The 24,047-nt window shown below is 44.9% G+C and overlaps 6 protein-coding genes across 11 annotated transcripts; 3 read left to right on the top strand and 3 right to left on the bottom strand.

Annotated features, from left to right (window-relative positions):
- Positions 1-861: 861 nt before the first annotated feature.
- Positions 862-12,502, bottom strand: LOC108139222 (F-BAR domain only protein 2). 3 transcript variants are annotated; one of them, XM_017261884.1, is made up of 13 exons: positions 12,390-12,502; positions 7,294-7,583; positions 6,669-7,229; positions 6,391-6,586; positions 5,833-6,252; positions 4,477-4,722; positions 3,926-4,031; positions 3,511-3,851; positions 3,276-3,448; positions 2,475-3,208; positions 2,084-2,419; positions 1,756-1,985; positions 862-1,684 (listed from the first exon to the last, which is right to left on the bottom strand). In XM_017261884.1, the coding sequence occupies exons 2-13, from the start codon at positions 7,321-7,323 to the stop codon at positions 1,587-1,589; spliced, it is 3,471 nt and encodes a 1,156-aa protein (XP_017117373.1). In that variant the 5' UTR covers positions 7,324-7,583; positions 12,390-12,502; the 3' UTR covers positions 862-1,586. The 3 variants fall into 3 exon arrangements, with proteins under 3 accessions (XP_017117373.1, XP_017117372.1, XP_017117374.1); XM_017261883.1 differs by having other exon boundaries at positions 5,653-6,252; XM_017261885.1 differs by lacking the exon at positions 4,477-4,722 and having other exon boundaries at positions 5,653-6,252.
- Positions 7,685-12,502, bottom strand: LOC108139223 (lysine-specific demethylase 3A). The gene is made up of 2 exons (XM_017261886.2): positions 12,390-12,502; positions 7,685-10,400 (listed from the first exon to the last, which is right to left on the bottom strand). Exon 2 carries the CDS (start codon positions 10,384-10,386, stop codon positions 7,819-7,821), a length of 2,568 nt encoding a protein of 855 aa, XP_017117375.1. The 5' UTR covers positions 10,387-10,400; positions 12,390-12,502; the 3' UTR covers positions 7,685-7,818.
- Positions 12,503-12,927: 425 nt separating this feature from the next.
- LOC108139225 (39S ribosomal protein L47, mitochondrial) lies at positions 12,928-14,031 on the top strand. Its single transcript, XM_017261889.2, has 4 exons — positions 12,928-13,080; positions 13,159-13,441; positions 13,493-13,770; positions 13,829-14,031. Exons 1-4 carry the CDS (start codon positions 12,977-12,979, stop codon positions 13,977-13,979), a joined length of 816 nt encoding a protein of 271 aa, XP_017117378.1. The 5' UTR covers positions 12,928-12,976; the 3' UTR covers positions 13,980-14,031.
- Positions 14,021-15,561, bottom strand: LOC108139224 (uncharacterized protein DDB_G0286299). 2 transcript variants are annotated; one of them, XM_017261887.1, is made up of 2 exons: positions 15,484-15,561; positions 14,021-15,426 (listed from the first exon to the last, which is right to left on the bottom strand). In XM_017261887.1, the coding sequence occupies exons 1-2, from the start codon at positions 15,508-15,510 to the stop codon at positions 14,035-14,037; spliced, it is 1,419 nt and encodes a 472-aa protein (XP_017117376.1). In that variant the 5' UTR covers positions 15,511-15,561; the 3' UTR covers positions 14,021-14,034. The 2 variants fall into 2 exon arrangements, with proteins under 2 accessions (XP_017117376.1, XP_017117377.1); XM_017261888.1 differs by having other exon boundaries at positions 14,021-15,427; positions 15,487-15,520.
- A 641-nt stretch (positions 15,562-16,202) lies between these two features.
- Positions 16,203-18,605, top strand: LOC108139342 (ras-like protein 1). Of its 2 annotated transcripts, none has more exons than XM_017262066.2 (4): positions 16,203-16,560; positions 16,775-17,084; positions 17,176-17,432; positions 17,502-18,605. In XM_017262066.2, the coding sequence occupies exons 2-4, from the start codon at positions 16,946-16,948 to the stop codon at positions 17,673-17,675; spliced, it is 570 nt and encodes a 189-aa protein (XP_017117555.1). In that variant the 5' UTR covers positions 16,203-16,560; positions 16,775-16,945; the 3' UTR covers positions 17,676-18,605. The 2 variants fall into 2 exon arrangements, with proteins under 2 accessions (XP_017117555.1, XP_017117554.1); XM_017262065.2 differs by having other exon boundaries at positions 16,203-16,462.
- Positions 18,606-19,148: 543 nt separating this feature from the next.
- Positions 19,149-24,044, top strand: LOC108139283 (glycine-rich RNA-binding protein blt801). 2 transcript variants are annotated; one of them, XM_017261979.2, is made up of 5 exons: positions 19,149-19,327; positions 19,463-20,061; positions 21,449-21,587; positions 22,471-23,599; positions 23,659-24,044. In XM_017261979.2, exons 2-5 carry the CDS (start codon positions 19,469-19,471, stop codon positions 23,712-23,714), a joined length of 1,917 nt encoding a protein of 638 aa, XP_017117468.1. In that variant the 5' UTR covers positions 19,149-19,327; positions 19,463-19,468; the 3' UTR covers positions 23,715-24,044. The 2 variants fall into 2 exon arrangements, with proteins under 2 accessions (XP_017117468.1, XP_017117469.1); XM_017261980.2 differs by lacking the exons at positions 21,449-21,587; positions 23,659-24,044 and having other exon boundaries at positions 22,471-22,688.
- The last annotated feature ends 3 nt before the right edge of the window (positions 24,045-24,047 follow it).

Raw genomic sequence — 24,047 nt, forward strand, 5'->3', positions numbered from 1 at the left:
TAATTTGTTATCTAACTAAAAACACAGACACTGCGTTCTACATTTCAGGGCTGTAAATGTCATATATCAACAGGCATGTGTTAGGTCGGTTGCTTTTGTTGAACAATTAATGGTTTATGTACCCACGGGCAAAATACAAGCAAGCATTTGTATGAACACAACAATTGTTAAGTAATTTAATCTTATCGTTTGCCAACGACGTGATCTCTATGGTCAGCTAACCATTTTACTTTTTGCATTCCAGTCAGTTTCCCTTGCATCAATTGGATTTGTTTATTCCCTATTCCCTGCTCCAGAAGATACAATATACCAGATACAAGTAGTCTCTCGCTTAATGGACAAATGCAATATATGAACGAATGTTTTAAGGCAACCCACAGTCAAGTGTGCCAAGTGAAATGAAAACGCGTCCGTCGACTCGACCTTGAGATCAATTTGTGGCGGCGTGACGTCACCGGCTTTCAATAGCAACACAACGACAGCTGCCTCACGCTTTTCAGAAAAAGATTCTTACAGGAATTTACAAATTAAATTTTAGGCTAATGCTCCCCAGCGATCTGTGCACCCACATTTTAATGAATTTGATTTCAGCATCTATGTTTATTCTATTTTCGACGGGCTGCTAATTTCCTATATGTATATGTATGTACATATTTGCCTTGTCAGGCGCCCCAAAGAGACCGAAACCAGTTTGTCATGTTCTTTGCCTAAATTCGATAATTAATTGATCGCGGGAGAAACGGCAGTCGCTGAAAACAGAGACAAACTCCGGTTGCATGGGCTGTGCGGCGTCGCCTTATCCAGACGCCCGGTGACGAAAGCCATATATCCATCGAGATTCCAAGCGAGACGCAATGCAGGTTTTGTTTTTTGTATCTTACATTTAATACATTTGGATTTGGTTGTGTGTACAAAAGTGAACATAAAATCAACGTTCGGTGTGTGGTTTTTAGATATCTACATAGCTACATACAATATCGTTCGTTTACATCATATTCAGTTAAACATAATAAATACATTTTAATAATATATACTCGCATACGTATATATAACAAATAATACATCCAGATTTTGCAGAGCACGACCCGCATTTCGGACCCCCAGCATGCAGATTCAACATTTCGCTCGGAAAACATAATTCCGTGTGTACAAAAATACATAATAAGCCCCATTTCCAATTCCTCATTGTCTTCAATTAATGGAATACGAATTGATTAAGTTCAATTTTCGCAACATTGTCATTTTACGTAATTCAAATCTATAGCATCTTAAATATCTCTACTGCGGTAAATTCGATCATACAAAGTTGCATTTTTTGTGGACGAAAAATAAACTTTATCAATTCCAATTTCGCTCTATGATATCCAAATCGGAATCAAGAAAAGGGGTGATGATAAAAAGCTCAGAGAAAACTAAGAAGGCTCCACTATTTCTGTGCCTAATTAAATATGGTTTAGGTGTATGTGTGTGGTTTTCTCATATTTAAGAATAGTTACAAAAATTTCTCTAGTTTTTTTCACGAGCCTATTGCCATATTGCCATTGCCATTTTCCGTTCCCATTTACCGTCTATTGAATGGGGAGCAACTAGTTTGACTTCGCCGAATACGGACTGGTGGAACCCACCGACGGAGGTGTGGGCGTAGCTCCACTACGTATACCATCGCCCTCGCACACATATTTTCCTGCAAAGCGAAATAGTTACGAGTTAATTTCCTTAGATATCTATATATACTTGCTGTATACACAAACTTACCGGAAACGAAGCGCCTTTTGACCAGCGATAAGCGATAGCCGCTGCCCTGGAGCTCGAACTCGATGCCCGAGAGTGTGGTGCCCTCGCAGTTGAACTGGGTGGCCAGGAGTGCCGGTGTCGAGGGACCGTCGTTGAGCTCAAGCCGGGCTCGCAAAGTGCCCACTCCGCCATCCTGTGAGTTCTGCGAAATGTCCGTAAAGTTCCACACCAAACGATTCGATTCACCCAACCTGGATTATACAGTGATGGGTTATTATTAAGGAATGAGGAATATTTAAGCTTTAAGCATTCTTTTTTAGCTTTTCGATCTTGCCACCCATTTGCTTACCAAGCGGAATGCGGTTTGGACTGGACATTGCGCACCGATCCGTTGACGGGAACCGATAGAGTGACATTCAGCAGAGGCGAGGCACTGGCCATGGCGTGATTATTGTACTTGTAGTCCACTTTGAGGGCCGTGTAGCTGGACTCACACTTCCAGTAGCTGACCAGCTGGAAGGGACACGAACTAGCTCCCGGCTTGGTGCGCACCTGGTACTTGAGTATGTCCACATTGAAGTATGAGGCGGCCGGGTTATTCTCCGCCTGCCTTCGCAGGAGAGCCGTCAAGGCGCCCATATTAAACTCCAGCATGGTGCTCACAGTGCTCGACTGCTGACGATCTCTGCAAGCAATTCGCATAAGATAATATTAGGCATAATGGAAAGCCCAAAACTTACATTTGCACCAGCTTTCCGTTGGGCACCAAATTCTCCAGATTCTGAACGTGCTTAATGCGAAAACCCAGCTTAGCTGGATTGGGATTATTGGCTAACAGGCCGGCAATGCCGGCTGGGAATGATAACATCATATCACCGGACACCTTCACCTGGCAGCGCGACTCGTCGCTGCCCCGAAAATAGGCGTGAATGATCTCATGGAATGCCACCGCCAGGGGTATGGTGTCCGAAATACCGATCGTGAGCGGCGAAGGTCCACGCGAGGAGCCCACTCCCCCGATGGCCGTGCGGAACTCCAGGCTGCCAATGCTTTCTGCACGATTCATGGCCGTCACGGGAGCCGGAGACATTCGTCCGCGTCCCGGCGCTGTTCCCGTTGCCGCCGGCCCAATGGCAATCATGTCCGAGCGTCGTGATGGCGGTCGCGGTATGGCTATGCTTCCGCCCGCAGACGCTGACGTCGGTGTCGGTATCTGTCTGCCCGGCGGCTTGCCCAGTGTCGCCGATGAAGGCGCCGACATGCTCATGTCACCCAGCTCCGAGAATATATCGCCCAGATCAGCATAACGACTGTTGGTCGTGTTGTTTGCAGTGTTATTGTTGGACAGCGTGGGACTCTGCAGCGGGGCATAAGGATGCACACTGGCCGTTGGCGTCGAGGCGTTCGAAATCTCCGGGGACTGCTGCCGAGACGCTTGAGCTCCCCTGGCTGCCTGCAATTGCTGGCTGTGATGCTGAATGGGTAAAGATGTTCAGTTAGTTTGTTATGTTAGTTTGTATAAATCCTCAGGCTAAACTCACTGAAAATACTCCCGTTGGGGACAACGAAATGTTCTCCACGGTGGCGCGCAGCTCATCCACGCTGGCCGACATAGGCGCCTGGCCATTCTTAAGTGGCTTGATGCTCACATGAATCCGGCGCTCCTGTTTGTCATTATCCGAGTCCGTATCCGAGTCGGAGTAGAAACTGCCAGCTAAAATAGTCTCCTCTTTAAATGTGCTCTTACTTAGATTCCAATTCATGGACTTGACTTACACTTGTCCTGTCCCTCCTCCCAGGCAATCTCCTTGGCTGGCTGTATGCTGAATCCCTCCTCGTCCACCTCATACCCGGTTGCAGTGCCACTCGAGGCGCCAGGAGCCGTGGTCGAGGCCGAGTTGGTAAGGGTCCCGGCGTTGGGCAAGCTGCCACTGGCAACGGCAGCCCCTCCACTGCCGCCCATGCTGCTCGCCCCCGCCGAATCCACGCTTCCCTGGGCCGAGGTGACCGACAAGGCGGCCAGGCCACCACCTGCGCTGCTGCCGCTGGAGTTCTGTGTCTTCATGCTGCGTCCATGGTCGTCATAGTCCAGCAGCGTGTTATTGGCTCGCTCCACACTGGAGGAACATTAGAAATGAATCAAGATTTTAATGATTATTTAGTGTGCGTACTAACTATTTTTTAGACTCACCTGGTCAGGCCCTCCTCCTGTATGTGCTCAGCGGCCTCGTTGTCTTTCTTTTTCTTAGCCTTTTTGGTCTTTGTCTTGTCGCGGCGACTTCGTAAAATGCCAGAGACTGTCGGTGAAATGGGATTAATATCAATGTAAGCAGGACATGTGGTTAGTTAAATGACTGACTTATTTAAGCAAGCTACAAACTAATAGAACATAGAGGAAAAGTCGCTGAGCTCCAGTTAAGAGTTTGAGGATACTTCAGTGCTAAGATTTCGGTGGAGGAGAAAACTGCTTTATGGTGGGCAACAATTCACAGTTGAAACTTATATGTAATGTCTTTCTCAGAACTCAAACACCGCCGTAAAGTGCTTTAAAAATGGTTGAATGTTAATCGGGTATGAGAGAACAATAAGCACACAGAAAAGCCTTTACATATTAAACCTAAGTACATGCATATTTTTGTTTTTTGTTTAGGTGGTTTTGGAGCTGTACAGGTGTTTTAGTAGTGGAACGGGGAGGGTGAAATGGGGGCCAATCACTTTCATTGACATTCTTGAATCATTTACCCTGAGAGTTTGATGTGAATATATTTAAAAGTGACGTTGCACGTCTGGACGTTGTCGTTGTTGTGGCGGTTGCTGCTGCTGCAGATGTTGCTGCCGCTGCCGTAGCCGCTGCAGTCTGTTGTAGGTGATCTTGCTCATTTAATGATTTCGATAGCTGCTGCTCGCTGGTCGTTGCGTTCAATTGCTTCTTATTAGCCGCACTTGCGGTTGGAGTTAAGGCCTCTGCCGGTTGCTGTGGTGCCTGATCTAAAGTTTTGATTTCGATTAGTCGATCGGTGGATGGATGGGTTGATGATTGCATGATTGGGCGGTTGATGGATGGCGGATGCGATGGAAATAATGTTGGATGTGTACAAGGCGTGGAACACGGAAATAAGACGTAGAGAAGCATAGAAAAAAGATTGTAGTTGTTAGTGCTGTTAGTTAAATGGCTTTGATGGCATTTGTGTGTGCGATTTGGTGTGCAGTAGTTTATGTAGATTGTCCCGAGAAATGTCTGATTGGTTGGCTGGTGTTTGAGTGTACAATTTTAGGTAATTTTTAAACTTAAAAGGAGAGTAATTAAAAAATAAAAACAAATAAGTAGAATTATATACATAAGGAATAGATATGGCCGAAATCAAAGATAATTTACAAATATTAGTGACGTAAGTTGCTTACAATGCTCTGTATCAAGACTATTTAATGATTGCTGTACCACGAAAAATATCCTTGATATTTTATTTAGGTAATTTCTTAAGGCCTCTTCACACAGTCAGATTTCTCATTTAATTGTTCCCTGTTTTTGCTTCAATAGTTATGTACGTTTCATAAATAAGTTTCAAATATCTATAATCCCCAAACAGGATTAGCAATATAACTAAACTGAGAAAAAAACTTTGTAAAGAGGCACTCAACAACTTCAAATAATTTTAAACAAAGCATTAGACTAGCACTCTTAAAAAACATTTTTTTTTTAAAACAACTGAAGTTTGAATAAAAATGAATATGAAGGTAACCTATGCCACGTACATAAATATATCTAAGAACAGATAAGAATTATGTTACAATAGAAACAGCTAGAGTTTGAACTGATAGTTCTGACGAATACTTAGGAGAAGAAACTATAACCATTAAGGGTACGACACAAAAATAATAAATTAAAGCAAAAACCAAATAAAATCAAAGAGAATGAACCTTGATTGCTAGTATCCTCAGAATTGGGGGAATTTTTGGTGATATTGGTGGTGAGATTATTCGTGCCAGTTGTTGTTGTAGTTGTTGCTGTTGTGTTGTTGGTGTTCAAGTTGTTGCTATTGTTGCTTGCTGTTGTTGTCGTGATGGTGGTATTGCTGTTGGTGCCGCTTCCGCTCATACCGAAATTTCCGGCTCCCGTCGACTGCTGCTGTTTGGCAGTGGGCAAAAACCAAGACCGCAGACTCTTCACCGTGGACGTGGCTCCCCCTGTGGGTTGTGCCTGGATCGCCGTGGCATTCGATCCCGACAGCATGTCCGGCGATGTGGGACGCGGCGATCCCATGGCTCCCAATATCGGATCCTCTGCATACGGAATGCTTCCGCTAGCCGCACTTCCGCTGCCCAAAGAGATCGCTGCCAAGGCATCGCCCCTCTGATCCATGGACACCACGCTCCCCGAGGCGGTTGCCGCCGCATTGCCAGCCCTCAGAGCTGCCTGAATGCTGGTGGCCGAATTCGAATTGGATGCGGTGGCAGAAGCCTGCGGCTGCTGCAGTCGAGAACCACTCGACAGGGCCACATACTCCAGCTCTGGCATTTCTGTTTATAGAACAGAGTTAATCATAAGCAAAAATATAGATTTGTCAGTTCTATTCACAAAAGAAAGAACTAAATTTAAACAAAAACTCGATATAAATTAAATACACCGAAGCTTTCCCGTTCAAAGTGCCAACATACCTGGCTTCTCCAGACCCGTGTACTTGTTGAGCACAAACTGTTCCAGTAGTTTGTCCACCGACATGTCGACAAACTGCCTTTTAAAGTCGGAATGTACTTGTCCCACCATATCGTGATTGTTCTGCAGCATTTCTAAATAGGTAGACAGGAACTCTTTCATTTGGCGCAGATGCACCTCCTCAATCTCTTGAAAGCGCTAAAAACAAAAAAAAAAGATTGAAAACAGTAAGTTCCGAAAGGGTATTATTAGTTATCTAATAGACTAATAATACACATACCTTGCAGGTCTGTGTCATGCGTCTCTCGAACTCGTTCTTAATGGGATTATGCTTGTCCAACAAAGCCTTGTACTCCTCCTGCAGTTTCTTGAGTTTGCTCTCCAGTTTCTCGGCATCCTTGTGCGAGCCGTTGTCCTTGCGCAACTTCTCTAGCTCCTGAACCTTGCTGGCGTAGAGGTCGCGCAACTTCTGCACTGCCACGGTCGAAGTTTGGATGGCCTGTACACATTCGAGGGTCTGTGATTCCTCCTCCTTGACGGACTTGTGCTTCTTGTGCAGCTCGTCGGCATACTTGGCCACATCCTTGACCAGCTCGGTCAGCTTCTGCACCATCTGCAGATGGAGGGTGGATAGCTTCTCCGCCGAGGTTCGCAGTATGGTCCAAACGGGAGCAAATGTACTGTTCAGGGTGCCAGCCTTGTGAGCCAGCTTGGACATCATCTTCGAGTTCTGCTCCTCAATGTTGGACTTTTCGCGCAGAAACTCGGACAACTCCTTGCTGGCCACCAGGCCAAACTTCATGTTGTGGTACAAGACATCGTAACCATTGTTCTTCTCGCCCTGTAAGTTAAGTTTTGAATTTATTTATGAGGAATCATTATCCATTAAGGGTTATTTTGCTTACCCAAAAATAGTCGTTGAAATCCACCGTCATCTCGCTGCTTGTTTCTCGAATCCCTAGGCTAGTTTAGCTAAATATTATGTTCCTTCTGTCCTCTCAATTAACGTAAAAGGCTTTCTGGCGTTGTAATTGACTTGACTTCTCAAAAGGTTCCAGGAGTTCAACGATCTTAACGATGCTACTGTCTGTCTGGGCTGGACTCCTCATCATCAGTTTCAGTTCCGTCCTCAGCATGCATGGGCATTTGTTGCTGGCGTGTGTCTGTCTTAGACTTAGTCTCTTCTATCTGGATACTAAAAGTTAATTTAAGGCAAAAATGTACTATAATAAAATATGATTATAATTGGGGATAATGGAGAATGTTAGTTAAATGTTTAAACAGAGAAGTCACTTATTTTTGTTTGTTCCTAAATGGGTATTTATTGAATTTTAGACAAATTAAAATCTTAAAGAGTAGAACATGTTTGCAAAAAATAATCATAATTGTTTGAAACAAAAGAGAGAGAACATGAAATATGTAAGTGCGATCTATTCCGCCTGTAGCTTGGCCATTTCCGCATCTATGCGCTCGTCCAAAGCCCTGGTTAGGATGGTGCAGCAGTCCTTGATGGCATGGTAGATAATATTCTTGATCTGCAGCTTGTCCTCATGATTTGTGTGGGAGTGCGAGAGTCTTCTGAACTCGTGGGTGAGATGATAGCAGTGAGTTATGTTCTCTGGCGAGACAAAGTCCTCGGCCACCTTGATGCAGTTGTGCAGATTCTGGACTTGATGCGGTGCTCCGGCTGGTATGAAGACAGCATCCCCCAAGCACTGGACAATGGGGTGTCCCTCCACTCCGTATTCCTTGAACAAACGGGCCCGCAACTTGTCGTCCAGATACCAATTCTGATCGTGGATAGGATCGTGATCGGGCTCCAGGCGGAAACCCTTCTCCAGAGTCACACGGTTAAGCAAGTCCCTTATTTTGTCTGCATCGCGAGCCGGAAATATGTGCCACAACGCTCCGGGCAAGACATCCGGCGACTGGCAACGAGCTCTGGTTATATAATCGCAACCGCCGAGAGCAATGGCTTTCTGCGTGGCCGCCAACTGCGGCTTAGTGTCCCCGTCCTGGGGGATTCCTACATAAACCATTATGTTGACTGCATCCGAAATGTCCAGATGAAGATTGGTGGTGCCCTTGTCCGGATGCAAAGCCGAGCCGTAGGCATTGTACATCTTGGGCCCCAAATCGGGTGGGACAAACATTTTGGGCAGACAGCTAGCAATGTTAAGGTTTCCCGTTCGCAGAGTGTACTCCGGCATGGGCAGTCCCTTCATCAGATCCGCGAACCTGGTGGGTAGTATCTCGGCAAAATCATCACCCGGCGGCCAATCCTTAAGTTTCAAGAGCATCGGCTTGCCATTGGCATCTAGCAGACGCTTGCCCATGCACTGAAATCCCTCCCAAAAGTGTCGCATCGGCTGATTGGGCACCAGATTTCCATTCAGGCAGTTGATCAGATCGTTGGGCTTTTCGCCAAAGTCACGACAGAAGGCCTGCGGATGCCAGAGGTCCAAGTTCAAAGAGCGAGCCACCTCCGAGATCATAACAGGCTGGCCACACTTCCACACCTCCTGGTAAAGGACTCGATTATCCGGATGCATGGCGTCTGTGAGGCGCAGCAGCTTGCCATCGCAGAGCCACTCGTGTGGAACACCGGGTGCCAACTGAGTGGAGTGGGCCAAAGTCATGGCCCTGGGCGGAAGGAATCTTCTCAGACCGGCTAGCCCCTTCCTCAAAAAATTAATGTGCTTGAAATTGTCAAAAGCCGTGGTTATGGGGTCCTTTCCCAAGGTCTCCTTGGTCCACACTCGCCCTGGCACATAATCTATGCCCCGCTCTCTGGCGAACTCCAGCTTCTTGGCGTGCAACTGTTCAAGGCGCTGCTGCTGGTGCAGCTTCTGCTCGGAGGCCAGCGAGGAGAAGCTGGTGTGCTGTTTCAACTGGGACTCCTTAATCATGTCCTGAATCAACTCGTTTAGTTGGGCGTCCTCGACCGCCTGCTTGCTCAGCAGACAGCCGCACACCTGTGGCACCTGCCACAAAGAGCGCACCTCGTGCAACAGCCTGCCCAAGACATTCAGGGCATCTCCGGCTATGATCTGCGTCAACATCAGCTCGGTGAGGGCGTGTTCCTGGGGGCCACTGGGATCGGTGCAGAGGAGCCAATGATACTCGTCGCATCCCTTTTGGGTAGCCGTCTCCACGCGTCGCAGTCGCTGCCCCTCCTTGCGATCCTTGAAGCAATCCAGGCACACCCCAAAGCCGCACTTGCGACAGGTCCAATGATAGTTGAACAGCGTCGTGTCACACACATCGCAAATCTCTCGGGTGCCCTTCACGGCCTTCTTCCAAGCGATGGTGCCGTCTGGGTTCTGATGCAATCTCAAAGCCTCCGCCTCCTGGCGCCACAAGTAACAAAACTGATCGCCGGCATGGAGCAGGATGTACCTGCAAACCTGTATGTCCATGTAACCGCTGGTCGGGGCTGTACTTCCATCTGGCTGCCAAATGGCAGTGTCCTCCGGTGTGGGCTCGCTATAGGGATTGGGGAAACCAACCACTCCCAACTCTCCCTTCTCATTGAACTGCAGGCGCCGGAATTCATAAAACCGGCAATAGACATCGTGTACGGCGCTGGTTTCACCCTCTTTGGGTGCCACATTTCGCCTTCGGCACTCGCGACACTTGGGAATCGGCGAGGAGCCTACTGCTGGCTGTGCTTGCTGCAGCTTAAAGCAGGGTAAATCTTGCAAAAATATCGATCCACTGGTCCGGAAATCATTGTATCGTTGCTGCTCTTCTTGAGTCAGTGGCGGCAATTGTTCCAGGTTCTCTTCTTCCTGCTGCTGAGCCTGATCCACCTTCACATTGGCATGCTCCACATCCCGGCAAGTTCGCTTCGTGGAGGAGGAGTCATTGGATATGTGTATCTCTATGATGGATTTTGGTTCGGAGCGAGTGGACATTGGAGATGTTGCCGTCGAGGGCACGGTGCGCTTTCGACTTGTTCTTGAGGCGACCAGCGCCGCCAATTCTTTTTGCGACATTTCGGCTCTTCGGTCTTCGGAAACGAGAAAAGATGGAAAAAAGAAAGATCGAGGTTTGAGGGTTTTTCTTTTAGACTCTTCAACTGGCGCCCTGGTAATGCTTCTCGTGAGGAGGTGGCTGCTGCTCCGTGCTCCCTGCTCTTGCTGCGCAATGTTTTGTTTACTCTACGCCTCGCCTCTCGTTCTTCCGTTCGCGTTTGGCCGAATTTCGCGCTTCTTGCACACGATTACAACGCGCCCGGTGTTGCAACATTGCCGGTAATGTGGCAAACAACTTTCGTTGGCTTTCTTCTTCAATGCACACGCATATTTGAATGAATAGAGCAGAGCTTTAAGAGAATACAGCACAACTACTCACTGCCTCCACATTACCAGGCACACAGAAAACACTTAAAAGTAACTTATATTAGCTTACATTACAATAACTTAATGATTTGGACAGTAAGGCAGAACGAAACAGTAAAAATCCGTTTCAAGTTATGAAAGAAATTTATTCAAAGTAAAATACCACACACTCACAAAACTAGTTTTGGTCAAAATTGATGTTTTACTACTTGATATTTCATTTCTGATCATTTTGAAGCAAATCAACTATAATTACATAAAGGCCCACCGTAAACTACGTACAAACTACAAACTTATTTGGAGCAGAGATATTTACTTTTGTAAATAAATGACTATTTGGTTTCATAATCAGATTATTTGTGTTTGTCAAATAGATCACGAGAAATCAATAAACTACTGATGAAGTTTTAATATAATTGAGCTCTCTAAAAATCACGTATACGTAATGATGTCATAGTTACAGTCATGTTTAAAGAACAAAGATACTGTTAAATTTAAGTTAAGAAGGCCAATTTATATCAACTTATTTCTTTGAAACAAATATAAACATTATATGTTGTATATTCTCGTGTGAAAGATAACTACAGTCCATAAAAAATTCCAAATGTATGTACGTATCACCATAATATGGGCGTTACAAATTAAAAGCTAGCAGAATTCTTGATAAAGCCCTCTAAAAACTCATTCCAAGTTTGGAGAACCGAAAATTCCTCTATTTGTTGCTACTTTTACTAAGAACACGATAATCAAATGGAGGCAAACGAAACCTTTTGGAAAGGTTATCGCACGATATGGCGAGGCTTCCGGGGATTGGAACTACTAACAGCTCTGTTAACAGGGGCAACAAGTGTCGCCGAGTCCAGAAATACGAACCGCAGGGAAATGCAAACCCGAATAATTGAGGCGACACCGAGAAATTAACCCCTGGCTGACACATAAAAACAGAGGAGCAAGAAAACCTACAAACATAATGACTTGTTTTGTTTTTTGGGCGTTCACCGCCGAGCAGAAGTCTTACGAAAATCGGGAAGAGAGAAATGAGAAAAGCACGGAAGGCCAAAGAAAACCCTACAAGCTACTCCACCCCCTTTGCCAAATTGATCAATCAATTCTCTCTCTCTCTGACCTTTTAATTCGATGAAGGTCTGCACTTTATATAACGACGAACAATGGTATTGCCCGAATTTTTGTACACTTCTCTGGATTTATGTTCCCTGATAACGCCGTCAGATAAATATTTATGTATGCTACATTGCACTGCCCACTTACACTACCAATTCCGTGCAGCTCGGCAACACTGTCCTATTACTACATCGCTCTAGATTTGTTTTTTTTTCGCTTTTGGTCAATGAATTTGTTTTTGGTCGTCCATTTAGAGGTGCAAATTTGTTGAATTTGCTGTGATAAATGCACAATTAATAAGCACTTGGCACTGCAGGGAATGCATTCGTTGCAATTCAAAACCGCTGCCTTTGTCGAGTTTTATCAATTTAAATTTGTGTACTGAATGCCACACACACTAACACTCGCACTCACGCACACACACACCCACACGGAAAACTTGGCGTTCCTGCATACCAAGTGGATTGGATGGATAGAACAAACAAGCCATCTTTTCAACAACTTATTGCAGCACCTTCAGGGGAGTGGCCACTTACATTTACTTATAGCATGCTGGGCAACCGCTTGAGTGTAAATTCTGTGATACTTTGCCCGTGTAAACTTTAGTTGATTAGGAAAAAATTCGATTTTTCATTAGCACAGAGCGAAGCGCAGCTAGAGCTAGTGGTGGAGAAACATCGATGCCAGCATCGATTAGTTCAGAGCGCGAGTGGTTGAAAACTTGGACGCCCTTATCGATGACATCGATGTTTTCAAAATATCGGTCTAACCGATGTTTGGTAAGGATCATCAATGTTTATCCATCTCCAGCGAGTTATCCAAAAAATATATGTAACTCCAGTTCTGGCACACTTTATCTACGTTTTGAAAAAAAAATCCTTGTATTTTTCACTTTATTGTGTCTTTAACCATAACAATGTGAAGGACTTAAAGCGGAAATATGAATCGGCTTAAGAAATATGGCCGTTTTAAATTTGACTTTCCGCCAAAACAACGGTGACCGTGTTCAATATTTATATATATCGATATATACTGGGACACAAACCTTGCAACGGTATCGCTTGCTGCCAAGTTCTTCCAATTTAAAGACGGTCACACTCTCCGCCGGACAGCTGTTGGAAAAATGTCTTCAACGTTAATAAAATGTTTTAATTTGGCTAAAACTGTGGGAAATGCAACGGTGAAGAGCTTACTGGCCGCTCCCAAGCAGCCATGGCAAGCCTGCAGGTGAGTCCTGTCAGACACAACCGTCTTTCACACAGCATTACCAACAAAAGCGCGCCATTGTTTTTATGTAATATGTAGTGCGGTCGCCCTGCAGACGCCGCATGCCCAGATGCAGATGCAGATGCACACTTCACCTGTTCGCCGGGATCTGATGGAGTTCTTCGACGACAAGAAGAACTGGAGCGAGACCGAGGTGAAGGTGGGCCGTGCCTGGCGGACAGAGGAGCTGCGTATCAAGTCCAACAAGGAGCTGCACCAGTTGTGGTTCGTGCTTCTCAAGGAGCGCAACATGTTGATGACCATGGAGCACGAGTGCAACGACAAAATGGAAGTATTCCCCAGCCCAGAGCGCATCGATAAGGTAGGCTATATAACCTGATCTGAGGTGAGCCGATATCAAGCCTAATTTCAGGTGAAGATTTCCATGGAGAACCTGGAGACAGTGGTTAGGGAGCGCAACAAGGCGTATCACCTGCTGGAGACAGGTGAAACCGGCGAGCGGCCCCAGAAGCCGGTGCAGAACGCATTCGGACTGAAGGTCTCCTACAAATCATGCGAACACGTCCTGCCACCCTTCATGAACCTCAAATGGATCAAGTCCCGCAACATTGGCTTCGGCGGCCGAGCCGTCAACAGATTCCTGCTGAAGTACCGCGAGAAGCTCTACAATGCCAAGCGCAAGGCCAAGAAGTGAGTGAACTGGGGTTGTATCGAGAATCCTTATTTCTAAAATCACAAACATTTGCAGCCGCTCCCGCAACGAAGTCATGATGATCCTGCGCCGCAATCCCAACTTCGACCTGGGCGTGCTGCGTCGCCAATTCCCCGATGTGAACGTTGACAAGCTGTGCAATGAGGACAAGGTTCGAGGTCACTATGTGCCCAAGGTTGGCGTTTGAGCTGGGACGATTGCAGTTATTTAGTGATTAAAACAACAAAATACCAACAACATTTTTAATCTTCATCAAACTTAATCTTGGTGCCCTGGAAGGCAGCGATTTTGGGTTTAAACTTCTGCTTTGCCACCCAAGAGGGATGCATGCCCTCGGTGGATAGAGGAGCAGCAGTCGGGGCTGGCGGATTAATCTGAGGAGCTCTTGTCTCAGACGCCTGCCCATCGTCGCCAAATGTGATCTTCTTGCCCTTAAAATCACTGATAATTGGTTTCTGCTGCTGCTTGGCCAGCCAGGAGGGATGGCGATCATCAGTTGGCTTTTTGGCTCTGAACTCCTGCTGTCTTTCGGCTCTTTCCTGGTAGGTGTTCGTCCTTCGCTCTTCGTGGCGAAACCTTTTGACTGGCGGCGGCCTCTGTTCCTCTTCAGCTTCACTGTCGTCGTCCCCGGAAAGAACGACAGCCGTGGATAAGTAGGGCTGACCCGATTCAGTAATGAAAAAGGGATCAACAACATGTGTAGGGCGATTATTGTCAGGTTTGGGTTCGTCTTCTTCAATGCTGGGCTGCCGTTCTGGCTTAGATTTAGGCTTCTGTTCTTTGGCCGGTTTTCTTTCCAAAGGCTTGGGCTTAGTTTCTTTCGGCTTGACTTTAGGCTGTGTCTGGTTGTCGTGAGACTGGTTTGTCTGTTTTTCATTGATTTTCTTTACAGATTCCTTTTGGAGCTTCTCTGGTTTCAACTGCTCGTCTTTTCGAACATTAGGTTTTTCTTTCTTTAGGTTCTTTTCCTTTTTAGCAAGTGGTTTTTCTGTCTTACGTATTTTATCCTTTTTCTCTGTAGATAGAGTTAGAGGTTTCTCTGGTTTGGTTGGAGATTTGGAGATCTCTGGCTGATCCTCTTGGCTTACTTCAAGAGTAGATGTATCCTCCGCTGCTGCTCCCTCAACTTCTGATCCTCCCACTTTATTTTGCTCCAACCACTCCAATCTGTTTTTGGTTAAGGCCTTCTGCTCTTTGAGCTCCTTGCGTTTCCTCTTCCGCTCCTCGGTGCGCTCTATTTTAACTCGGCGTTTGCTCGTCTCCAGGATCTCCTCGCGCCATTTGGCCTCCTTGTCTGTGCTTAGCTTGAGGGTCTCCACAAAAGTGTCCACCAATCCGTGCATCAGTTTATTTAGCCGCAGCATGGCGATGCCCAGTTCATCCGGAGTGGAGCGCTCGTTGGCAATAACCGCATTGGGATTTGTGCCCTCCTGGAGGAGCGATTGACGCACTATGTCCAGACATTTCAGGGCCTTCAGCTGAGCCAGGCATTCGCTGTTTTTACGCAGGCGAATCTTCTCCTTTTCACTGTCTGGATTTTTGGTCAGAACATTTTTCGTCTTTCGCAGCTTCTGGACAAGCTTGGCAATGGTCTGTGCTCGTGCCTTCTGGATCACTTTCTTGTTGGATATCACCTGTCCAAATTCTCATTGATGAAATGCTCAAGTTTTATTTAAAAGAGATTTATTTACCAAATTATTGAATTTCAATCTGTCCATGCTGCTTTCGTACAGTGGTGGTCGTGCTAAATGGTTTAGGTTTGCGTCTGGTCTAAGAAATGTTTGCCTTGGAGCTGCCAACCTTATTTGTTGTTTTAACATGGAATATGTCAATCTGTTTTCTTGGAACGATGTTTTAATTAATTATTTTTCTATTTGTCTTTAATTATTTTTAAGGAATTATATTATTAAAGTTAAGAACAAAGGCTCTCTTCTGCCCCCTAAAAATCAACAACCATCGATAATGCCGGCCTGAACACTGTCATCGATAGCTAATGTAATTATGTTATGTATAATGTAATATATTTTCATACTTCAGTTTACACGTAGTTGGAGATTGAAAAACACTAATGTTGCCCGCCAAACGAAACGAAAAGCAGGCAAAAAGAGCTGATGCCTGAGTAGCCCTTGGAAGATGCCCTAAAATATCCCACGATCCATAGCCATATCAAAAATAGCTGATGCCTGAGTAGCCCTTGGAAGATGCCCTAAAATATCCTACGATCCATAGCCATATCAATACAATCATAACCCTGATCAGTTTTGTTTAAAGTTCAAAACTCAAAATAGTCCTTTTTGTAACGACAATTCTAACAGAAATGTTAAAACATATTTTTGCCAACAAATGTTAGGAAACATCGATGTTGCGCCGCCAAACATCGATGTAACCGATGTTTTGAAATGACATCGATGTTGGCATCGAAGTTTCGCCACCTCTAACAGCTACGTACAGCCTAGATTTCTTCTACATTTTATACACGAATTTATTGTTTTTCTGCGCTGTTAATTGCAATTACCGCACGGCAAATAAAAGTCGCGAAATCAAGAACTACCGCCCGTCGTACCGTTAATCGCGAACGTGAAACTTGTCCAACAACAACTGCGCGCAAGAGCGAGAGAGAGAGGAGCGGAAAACAAGGAGGAGCTAGCTGAAAAGGCAGCAACAAAGAAGGTCCGCAGCCCCGGCGAAAAAAAAAGACAAAAACGCGATAAACAACGACAGTTGAATCCAGCCGAACTTAGAAATCCGCCTAATCCATAACAATATATGTGAGGGAGATAAAACAATGTGCATAAAGGGCCTGTGAGACTTTTAGTGCTAGTTTGAGTCATTGATCTCTTTTCTCCCGTCTGGCTGTGCATGCAGTGCGTGTGTGCTAGTGAGCGCCAGTCGCAGTGACTCAGTGGCGTGCATTAATTCCTGCCTAATTATGCCTTTAATTTATTTTAATCAATCTTAATTAATAATTTACTCCATTTGCAGCCCATACACACACTCACCCCCACACACACTCACACAAACGTGAACGGAGAGAGAGACTGCAGTATAAGAGGGAAACCATCGATCGCGAGAGAGAGACTGCGACTGTGACTGCGCCTGCAACTGTGACTGCGACTGCGACTCCGACTACGGGCAATCGAAAACGGACGCCAAATGACGGAATACAAACTGGTCGTGGTCGGTGCCGGCGGCGTGGGCAAATCCGCGCTAACTATCCAGCTAATCCAGAACCATTTCGTGGACGAGTATGACCCCACAATCGAGGACTCCTACCGAAAGCAAGTGGTTATCGGTGAGTAGAGCTCTAAAGGCTAAAGGTTGTAAACGGTGCAGCGGCCTCCTCATAAATCTTTCCGGACTTATTACTTATTTTCTCCCCACAGATGGAGAGACCTGTCTGTTGGACATCCTGGACACCGCAGGCCAGGAGGAGTACTCGGCCATGCGGGATCAGTACATGCGCACAGGCGAGGGCTTCCTGCTGGTTTTTGCCGTCAACAGTGCAAAGTCCTTCGAGGACATCGGCACCTACCGCGAGCAGATCAAGCGCGTCAAGGATGCCGAGGAGGTGCCCATGGTCCTGGTGGGCAACAAATGTGATCTGGCCTCGTGGAACGTTAACAACGAGCAGGCAAGAGAGGTAAGTGCTGAACTTCAAAGTTACCAACAACCATTCCCATTTCCATTCATTCACAATTCCGATCATTAGGTGGCCAAACAGTACGGCATTCCATACATTGAGACATCCGCCAAGACGCGCATGGGCGTGGACGATGCATTTTACACACTGGTGCGCGAGATCCGCAAGGACAAGGACAACAAGGGACGAAGGGGCCGCAAAATGAACAAACCGAATCGTAGATTTAAATGTAAAATGCTCTAAACGGCCTCGCATTGGTTATTATTCACTTTTTATTTCATCAAATGTCGCCTGTTTGTCTGTATGTGCGTCGGCGGATCGCCGATCGTCTCGGAATAGATGGTTTGTCCGTTCTGGACACACAATGCGAAAAACACACACATGTGGGAAAGTGTTGGTCGGTGCAATTGTCAGATAAAGAGAAAGAAATTGTAATTAATTTAAGTAACTAGAGTTTTATGTACGTCGAAATGATTTTGTGAATGTGTGTGTTTTGTGTCGTTTGAAAGGCTGCGAGGCGCCCTTTTAAGAGTATTAACAATAACAAGCAAACAAAAACGAACGAAGCAAATCGAAAATGAAAATGAATATGTACCTCTACATAAAAACTATGAATACTGTTGTAACTGCCTTGGTTCAGCTGCTATAACCGTTTGTTTTCAACCAGCACTAAACTTGATTCTATGTTGTTTGTACTTTGCCAGATAATCCGTGCTTAAACAGATATTGTGAATTTTTAAAACACTGTTATCAATTGATTTTAGCCCCCGTCATGTACAATCTTTTTCCGCACACACGCACGAGCAGAATTCCATTAGTATTCATCATTAGAGAACAAACAAACGAAATACCGATAAGCTCACGGCACTTTTCGCACAAAACAAGCAAACTTGCTAGCGCCAAACTAGATTTCTGTTCGGTTTAACACAATTTTGTGGTGCTATGATGATAAAATTATAAACCGCATGAGTTCTTGAGATATGCCTTTCTTTCTACTTACTATACCCATACTGACAGATCAATCGAAGAGAAAACAAGCAGCCAATTAAATTTACATTATATAGTTTGCTTTAAGCTTTTTATACATACATACATACATACATTTAATATTTAATTTTTTGTATTAATTTTTGCCATACAAAAAGGAATGAAATAAATCGATTGTGTGTACTATTTAGCCAATGTTACAATTTTGAACAACAATCCGATGGGTATCATTGGTGATACGAAGCAAGTCCATCTGGGGTTAATTTATTTTTAAATAAAAAAATATATTTAAAAAATGTTATCTATAATACATAAAAGCTAGGTAATATCTTCGTTTTTTTTTAATATTTGATCCATGCATTATTTAAACAATGAAATTAATATTTTTAAACAATCTCGAGACCGCTATATTTCTTTTATCGAAAATTCGAAATAGTTTTCGGAAAAAGCCGATTGGTACCATCGCCTAGTGCGAATACCCCAAATATAAATATTTTTTCGAAATATATCGATATTGATTTATATTTGATGATAAGCAGATGTTAAGAATTTTAACAAAGGGGTTGCAAGAACTGGAGTAAGAAGTTAAGAGTGGCAAGAAAATATTGTTAGGGACGAATAAACATCGTTGACATCGGCCAGTAGAAAGAATATAATCTCGTAGCAAACACCGATAGGACCGATACCTTGAAAGCATCGATGACATCGATGTTGGCATGGATGTTTCCCCATCTCTATTTCAAGTCCCTAAGAAAAGAAGTCGAATAATTGTCAGCTCTAAGAAAAAATTCCTTGGGTTTTTTTATTGATCTCGGAAACTGTAATTTTGCAAGAACTTTTATTGTTTAATAGTATCTAAGACGTAATCAGATTGCTAAAAGCGACTCGCATTGATTACAAGCAGAAAGGTAAGTTACTGGTGCTGATTAGAACGTTAGCGAAAAGGTCCATTGACGCGTCCGCCATTTTGTTTTCGCCGACGCCGCTCCGGTGTGTACTATAAATATTACAATCACTACAAGCACAGGGAGTTCCTTTTGCAGCCGACAATGAACATGGACGCAGGAAACTCCGTGGAGAACCGTGAGAAGGAGCGCGATCGTCGTGGACGCGGAGCACGTGGCTCTCGTTTCTCGGACGCGGATGGCAATGGAAACGCCGGTGGCAACCAGGGTGGCGGTGGCGGGGGAGGAGGTGGCAACAACATCCGCGACAGGAGCCGCGAGCGGCGCAACTGCCGGGTGTACATCTCGAACATTCCGTACGATTACCGCTGGCAGGATCTTAAGGACTTGTTCCGCCGCATCGTCGGCTCCATTGAGTACGTGCAGCTGTTCTTCGACGAGAGCGGCAAAGCGCGTGGCTGCGGCATCGTGGAGTTCAAGGATCCGGAGAACGTGCAGAAGGCCATGGAAAAGATGAACCGCTACGAGGTGAATGGCCGTGAGCTGGTGGTCAAGGAGGATCACGGCGAACAGCGAGATCAGTACGGTCGGATTGTGCGGGATGGCGCTGGAGGCGGTGGTGGAGGTGGAGGAGGCGGCGGCAATGGCGGCAACAATGGAGGAGGAGGAGGCGGTGGTGGCCGCGATCACATGGACGATCGTGACCGTGGTTTCTCCCGCCGAGACGACGACAGATTGTGAGTACCCCCATTATGCTAATCTCCCACATTGTGTACTTTTTCGATGTTCTGGAGCAGGAAAGCAGAGTTCGTAGCACGCATAAATTACCCAATTCTCACAATCTTCCTTCCCAGCTGGCAGTGGTTTCTATTACATATTAATCAACAGTTGCCTTTTCAACATTGAAATGAATTATTTAATTTAAGAAATTTTCATATAGGTCACGCACAAATCTCAGGACCAGTTGTTGCCTTTATTTATTAGCTAACAGCGGAATGTTTTTTGTATTTTGAAAAGTTTACGTGCGCCGTGTTCTTGATTGAGGTTCTCTTAAGTACTCGTATCAAAGTTGATGAATTTGCTTTTGAAATTTGCAGATGCGGCACTTGCATTACTAACTACTCGCTGATTAACTGAATAGTCAAGACCTGTTTTATGACAAAGTGGCAAATTTCTGTATTGGTATAGAGATGGGTTTTTTTTTATATTACTACAACATCAGTTGAATAGCTTTACATGTACAAAATATGAGGAATATGTAGGTTTCCGATGACCTCTTAGATTTTGTAACAACGAAAATTAATAGACATTCGGTTAAAACTTATTTTGTGTTTATGTTTGAAACAATTTTTGAAGTTATCTTATAGTTGTCCGTAGAAAAAGCTGTTTCGACCATATATTCTGAAGATACCTTACTAATCATTTCGGATTTTTAGACGATTTTGGATCTATGTAGTTGATTTTGATGGCTTTGATGATCATTGCAAGTTCCTTGAAGCCGATTTTTTGGTACCATAAGTAATTTGTGTGAAAAAGGTCAAAAATTTAGATCTACGTCTAAGACTTTGTTGAAAAATCTCGTATGGCTGCCATCAAGTGTTAGATTTCTACATCGGAATTAATTTTAATGCCGTGGTTTAAGTCGCATTGATTAGGCTCTAACAAGAGAGATTAATTTACATGTTTACATGAGTTTCAAAAGTCAAATTAGTAAATGAAAGTTGAAAACAAATAAAATTTAAGTTAGCGTTTTTGACATTTTGCTTAAAATTTTAATCCTTAAACTTAGTTAAAATAAAGAATAGTTTGTTCGATAAGTTTTGATAATGGCCGAAAGGTCGCATGTTTCGCAGTCCCTTTCCCCGAAAGTATTGGGTTCATCGGTTCGAAACATGTTTGAATTGAAATTAAAAGAAATAGGTTTGTTACTATAGGAACTCGTGCAATACGTTGAAGAAGGTAGTTAAATTCGAGTTGAGCGTGTTCCGATAATGGGCAATTTATACAGCTGGCAAAAAATTGAAGGTGTCTGAAGATCCTGCAGCTCTTTGGCATCCCACTCTGTAGTAGCTTACCTCTGCTATTTGTTATTTTTCTCTGGAAATATGGCTTCTCTTTTTCTAGATCTGGGCGTAATAATTTTAACATGATGGCAAATGATTTTAATAATTCGTCGAATTACAATTTGTATGGGCTTTCTGCTTCGTTTTTGGAGAGTCTTGGCATAAGTGGACCTTTGCATAATAAGGTTTTTGTTGCTAATGTGAGTATATTGTAATATAAAATTCCAATAATCCTATGTATAGTAATCAACTGGACCGGACCACACTGCAAATATGCTGCGTTTTGTTCTTGTTTACGGGGCTCTGCTTCTTATTTATAACCCAAGTATATCACATCCTTGGGAGGGCACTGTTTACTTGTTTCAATTTTATCTGGGCCGACTTTAACAGAATGACAAAAATTCTCAAAACCCTTTCCTTTTCGACTGGGAACCTTTCCTCCTCGAATTTGTGTAAGCATTTGAATGATTTATATATATATATAAGATATATATACATATATGATTTATCTGTATAAGTGACCGGAAAACACACGTCATCGTAATTGTTATCTGACTGTGGAAATACATGACCCTGTGGCTCTTAAATATATCGTTAAAAATGGGTCTGCTCTACCAAATGAGATTTGTGGCAACTTTAAATTGGGGTTATTCAAAATCTTTGTTTGCAAAGCTATTTTTATATTTTGGTTTACTTGGTTGATACCAATTTGGTACGTATGCAGCAGTAACGACTTTGGAATTTTCCCGACGGTTTGACCATCTGGTTGGTTGCAGTGTTTTGACTTTTCCGCGCTCTTCACAAACAAATTGTTCGCGTAGACAACTATTTTTAAACGGGTTATAAATATGAAGCAGTTACGGATCTAGGGCAATCGGCGTCGCCGTGGGCTATTGCATTCGGTTTATGGGCACATGTTCTGGACTGACTCTCCTAAGATTCGCATCTATTGCCAGCCTAGCTTTGCAGCATGGTTTTTTGGAAGACAGCGGTCGGAATCAGCATGGTCATCTTTCAAAACCATTTCAGTGGCCAAGCCATCGGAGTTACACAATGCTAATCCCTCTCTTAAACTTCCTCCAGCTGGACTACAAGGTGGACAACAAGAAGCTTAAGCAGGTCTTCAAGCTGGCCGGCAAAGTGCAGAGCGTAGATCTTTCGCTGGACAAAGAGGGCAACAGTCGCGGCTTTGCCGTCATCGAGTACGACCATCCAGTGGAGGCTGTGCAGGCCATTTCCATGTTGGATCGCCAGATGCTCTTCGACCGTCGCATGACCGTGCGCCTGGACAGAATTCCGGACAAGAACGAAGGCGTTAAGCTGCCTGAGGGCTTGGGTGGTGTGGGCATCGGCCTGGGACCCAACGGCGAACCGCTAAAGGACGTGGCTCACAACCTACCCAACGGAGGACAGAGCCAGGGCCAGCTGCTCGGCAATTCGCAGCAAGGATCCCAGTTGGGATCGGTGGGTGCCAGCCAGGCCAACAGCACCGCCGTAAGCAACGCTACCAATCTGTTGAACAACCTGACCGGCGTGATGTTCGGCAATCATGCAGCGGTGCAGCCATCGCCAGTGGCCCCGGTGCAAAAGCCCAGTTTGGGCAACAATGCTGGCACCGGTGGATTGAACTTGAACAATCTCAATCCCAGCCTGTTGGCCGCCGTGGTCGGAAATCTGGGCAGCCAGGGGGGCAATCTGAGCAACCCCTTGCTGACTTCGTCGCTAAACAACCTGGGTCTCAATCTAGGCAACTCGGGCAACGATGACAACCTGACCGCCAGCAATGTGGGCCTTTCGAACAACTACAGCAGTGGCGGCAGCGGTGGTGGCAATAACTACAGCTCTGGCAACAACTACAGCGGTGGTGGTGGAGTCTCCGGCAATGTTGGATACAATGCCTACAGCAGCTCTGGCGGAGTTGGCGGTGGCAACGGAGGAGGCGTGGACAGCAACGACTACAACTCGGGCAACCAGTTGGATCTCTTCGGCGGCGGCAGCAATGTGGGCAATGTTAATGTCGGATCGGGCAATGCCGGTGGCGGTTCCCGAAAGTCGGACACCATCATCATTAAGAACGTTCCGATGAGCTGCACCTGGCAGACGTTGCGCGACAAGTTCCGTGAGATTGGGGACGTTAAGTTTGCTGAAATCCGCGGCAATGATGTGGGAGTGGTGCGATTCTTTAAGGAGCGCGATGCAGAGTTGGCTATAGGTGGGTGATAATCAAGGATAGTGATTCGTTATGTTTACTTACCTAAACTTTGCTTTCAGCGCTAATGGATGGTTCCCGTCTTGATGGGCGCAACATTAAGGTTACATACTTTTAAGTCGGCCGATTGGGTTCCGAAAATGATGCTTCGGATCTTGGCGCCAATCAAAACTTCAATCATGACCACATCCTCAGATGACCAATGAGCTGCTTTTCCTTATTTCATCCGCAATACCAAAATTATTGTCATCGAAGACACGAAGAGCTCATCCAAACGAATGCACCCACATATTTGTATAACTTTTATATATACGCATATTTTACAGACTAATATTATGATTATTGACGTTCCAAACAAAACAAGAAGAACCAATAAATCCGAAGACGCGATTCAAGTTATTTTTAAGTCACTGAATTAAAAACCAATAAAACTATGTAAACCCTTGAAGAT

This window comes from Drosophila elegans, unplaced genomic scaffold, assembly GCF_018152505.1.
Source record: "Drosophila elegans isolate 14027-0461.03 unplaced genomic scaffold, ASM1815250v1 contig_476, whole genome shotgun sequence".
In the NCBI taxonomy this organism is placed as follows: domain Eukaryota; kingdom Metazoa; phylum Arthropoda; class Insecta; order Diptera; family Drosophilidae; genus Drosophila; species Drosophila elegans.

Coding starts and splice junctions, on each gene's coding strand:
- LOC108139225 (XM_017261889.2), top strand. CDS start 12,977: ATGTCTTCAACGTTAATAAAATGTTTTAATTTGGCTAAAACTGTGGGA. Junction 13,081..13,158: donor CAGCCATGGCAAGCCTGCAG/GTGAGTCCTGTC, acceptor TGTAATATGTAG/TGCGGTCGCCCTGCAGACGC. Junction 13,771..13,828: donor GCCAAGCGCAAGGCCAAGAA/GTGAGTGAACTG, acceptor AAACATTTGCAG/CCGCTCCCGCAACGAAGTCA.
- LOC108139283 (XM_017261979.2), top strand. CDS start 19,469: ATGAACATGGACGCAGGAAACTCCGTGGAGAACCGTGAGAAGGAGCGC. Junction 20,062..21,448: donor CGCCGAGACGACGACAGATT/GTGAGTACCCCC, acceptor CTCTTTTTCTAG/ATCTGGGCGTAATAATTTTA. Junction 23,600..23,658: donor CGATGCAGAGTTGGCTATAG/GTGGGTGATAAT, acceptor CTTTGCTTTCAG/CGCTAATGGATGGTTCCCGT.
- LOC108139342 (XM_017262066.2), top strand. CDS start 16,946: ATGACGGAATACAAACTGGTCGTGGTCGGTGCCGGCGGCGTGGGCAAA. Junction 17,085..17,175: donor CCGAAAGCAAGTGGTTATCG/GTGAGTAGAGCT, acceptor TTCTCCCCACAG/ATGGAGAGACCTGTCTGTTG. Junction 17,433..17,501: donor ACAACGAGCAGGCAAGAGAG/GTAAGTGCTGAA, acceptor TCCGATCATTAG/GTGGCCAAACAGTACGGCAT.
- LOC108139222 (XM_017261883.1), bottom strand. CDS start 7,323: ATGACGGTGGATTTCAACGACTATTTTTGG. Junction 7,230..7,293: donor ATTTCAACGACTATTTTTGG/GTAAGCAAAATA, acceptor CTTAACTTACAG/GGCGAGAAGAACAATGGTTA. Junction 3,449..3,510: donor GGAGGAGGGACAGGACAAGT/GTAAGTCAAGTC, acceptor AGACTATTTTAG/CTGGCAGTTTCTACTCCGAC.
- LOC108139223 (XM_017261886.2), bottom strand. CDS start 10,386: ATGTCGCAAAAAGAATTGGCGGCGCTGGTCGCCTCAAGAACAAGTCGA.
- LOC108139224 (XM_017261887.1), bottom strand. CDS start 15,510: ATGGACAGATTGAAATTCAATAATTTG. Junction 15,427..15,483: donor GATTGAAATTCAATAATTTG/GTAAATAAATCT, acceptor GAATTTGGACAG/GTGATATCCAACAAGAAAGT.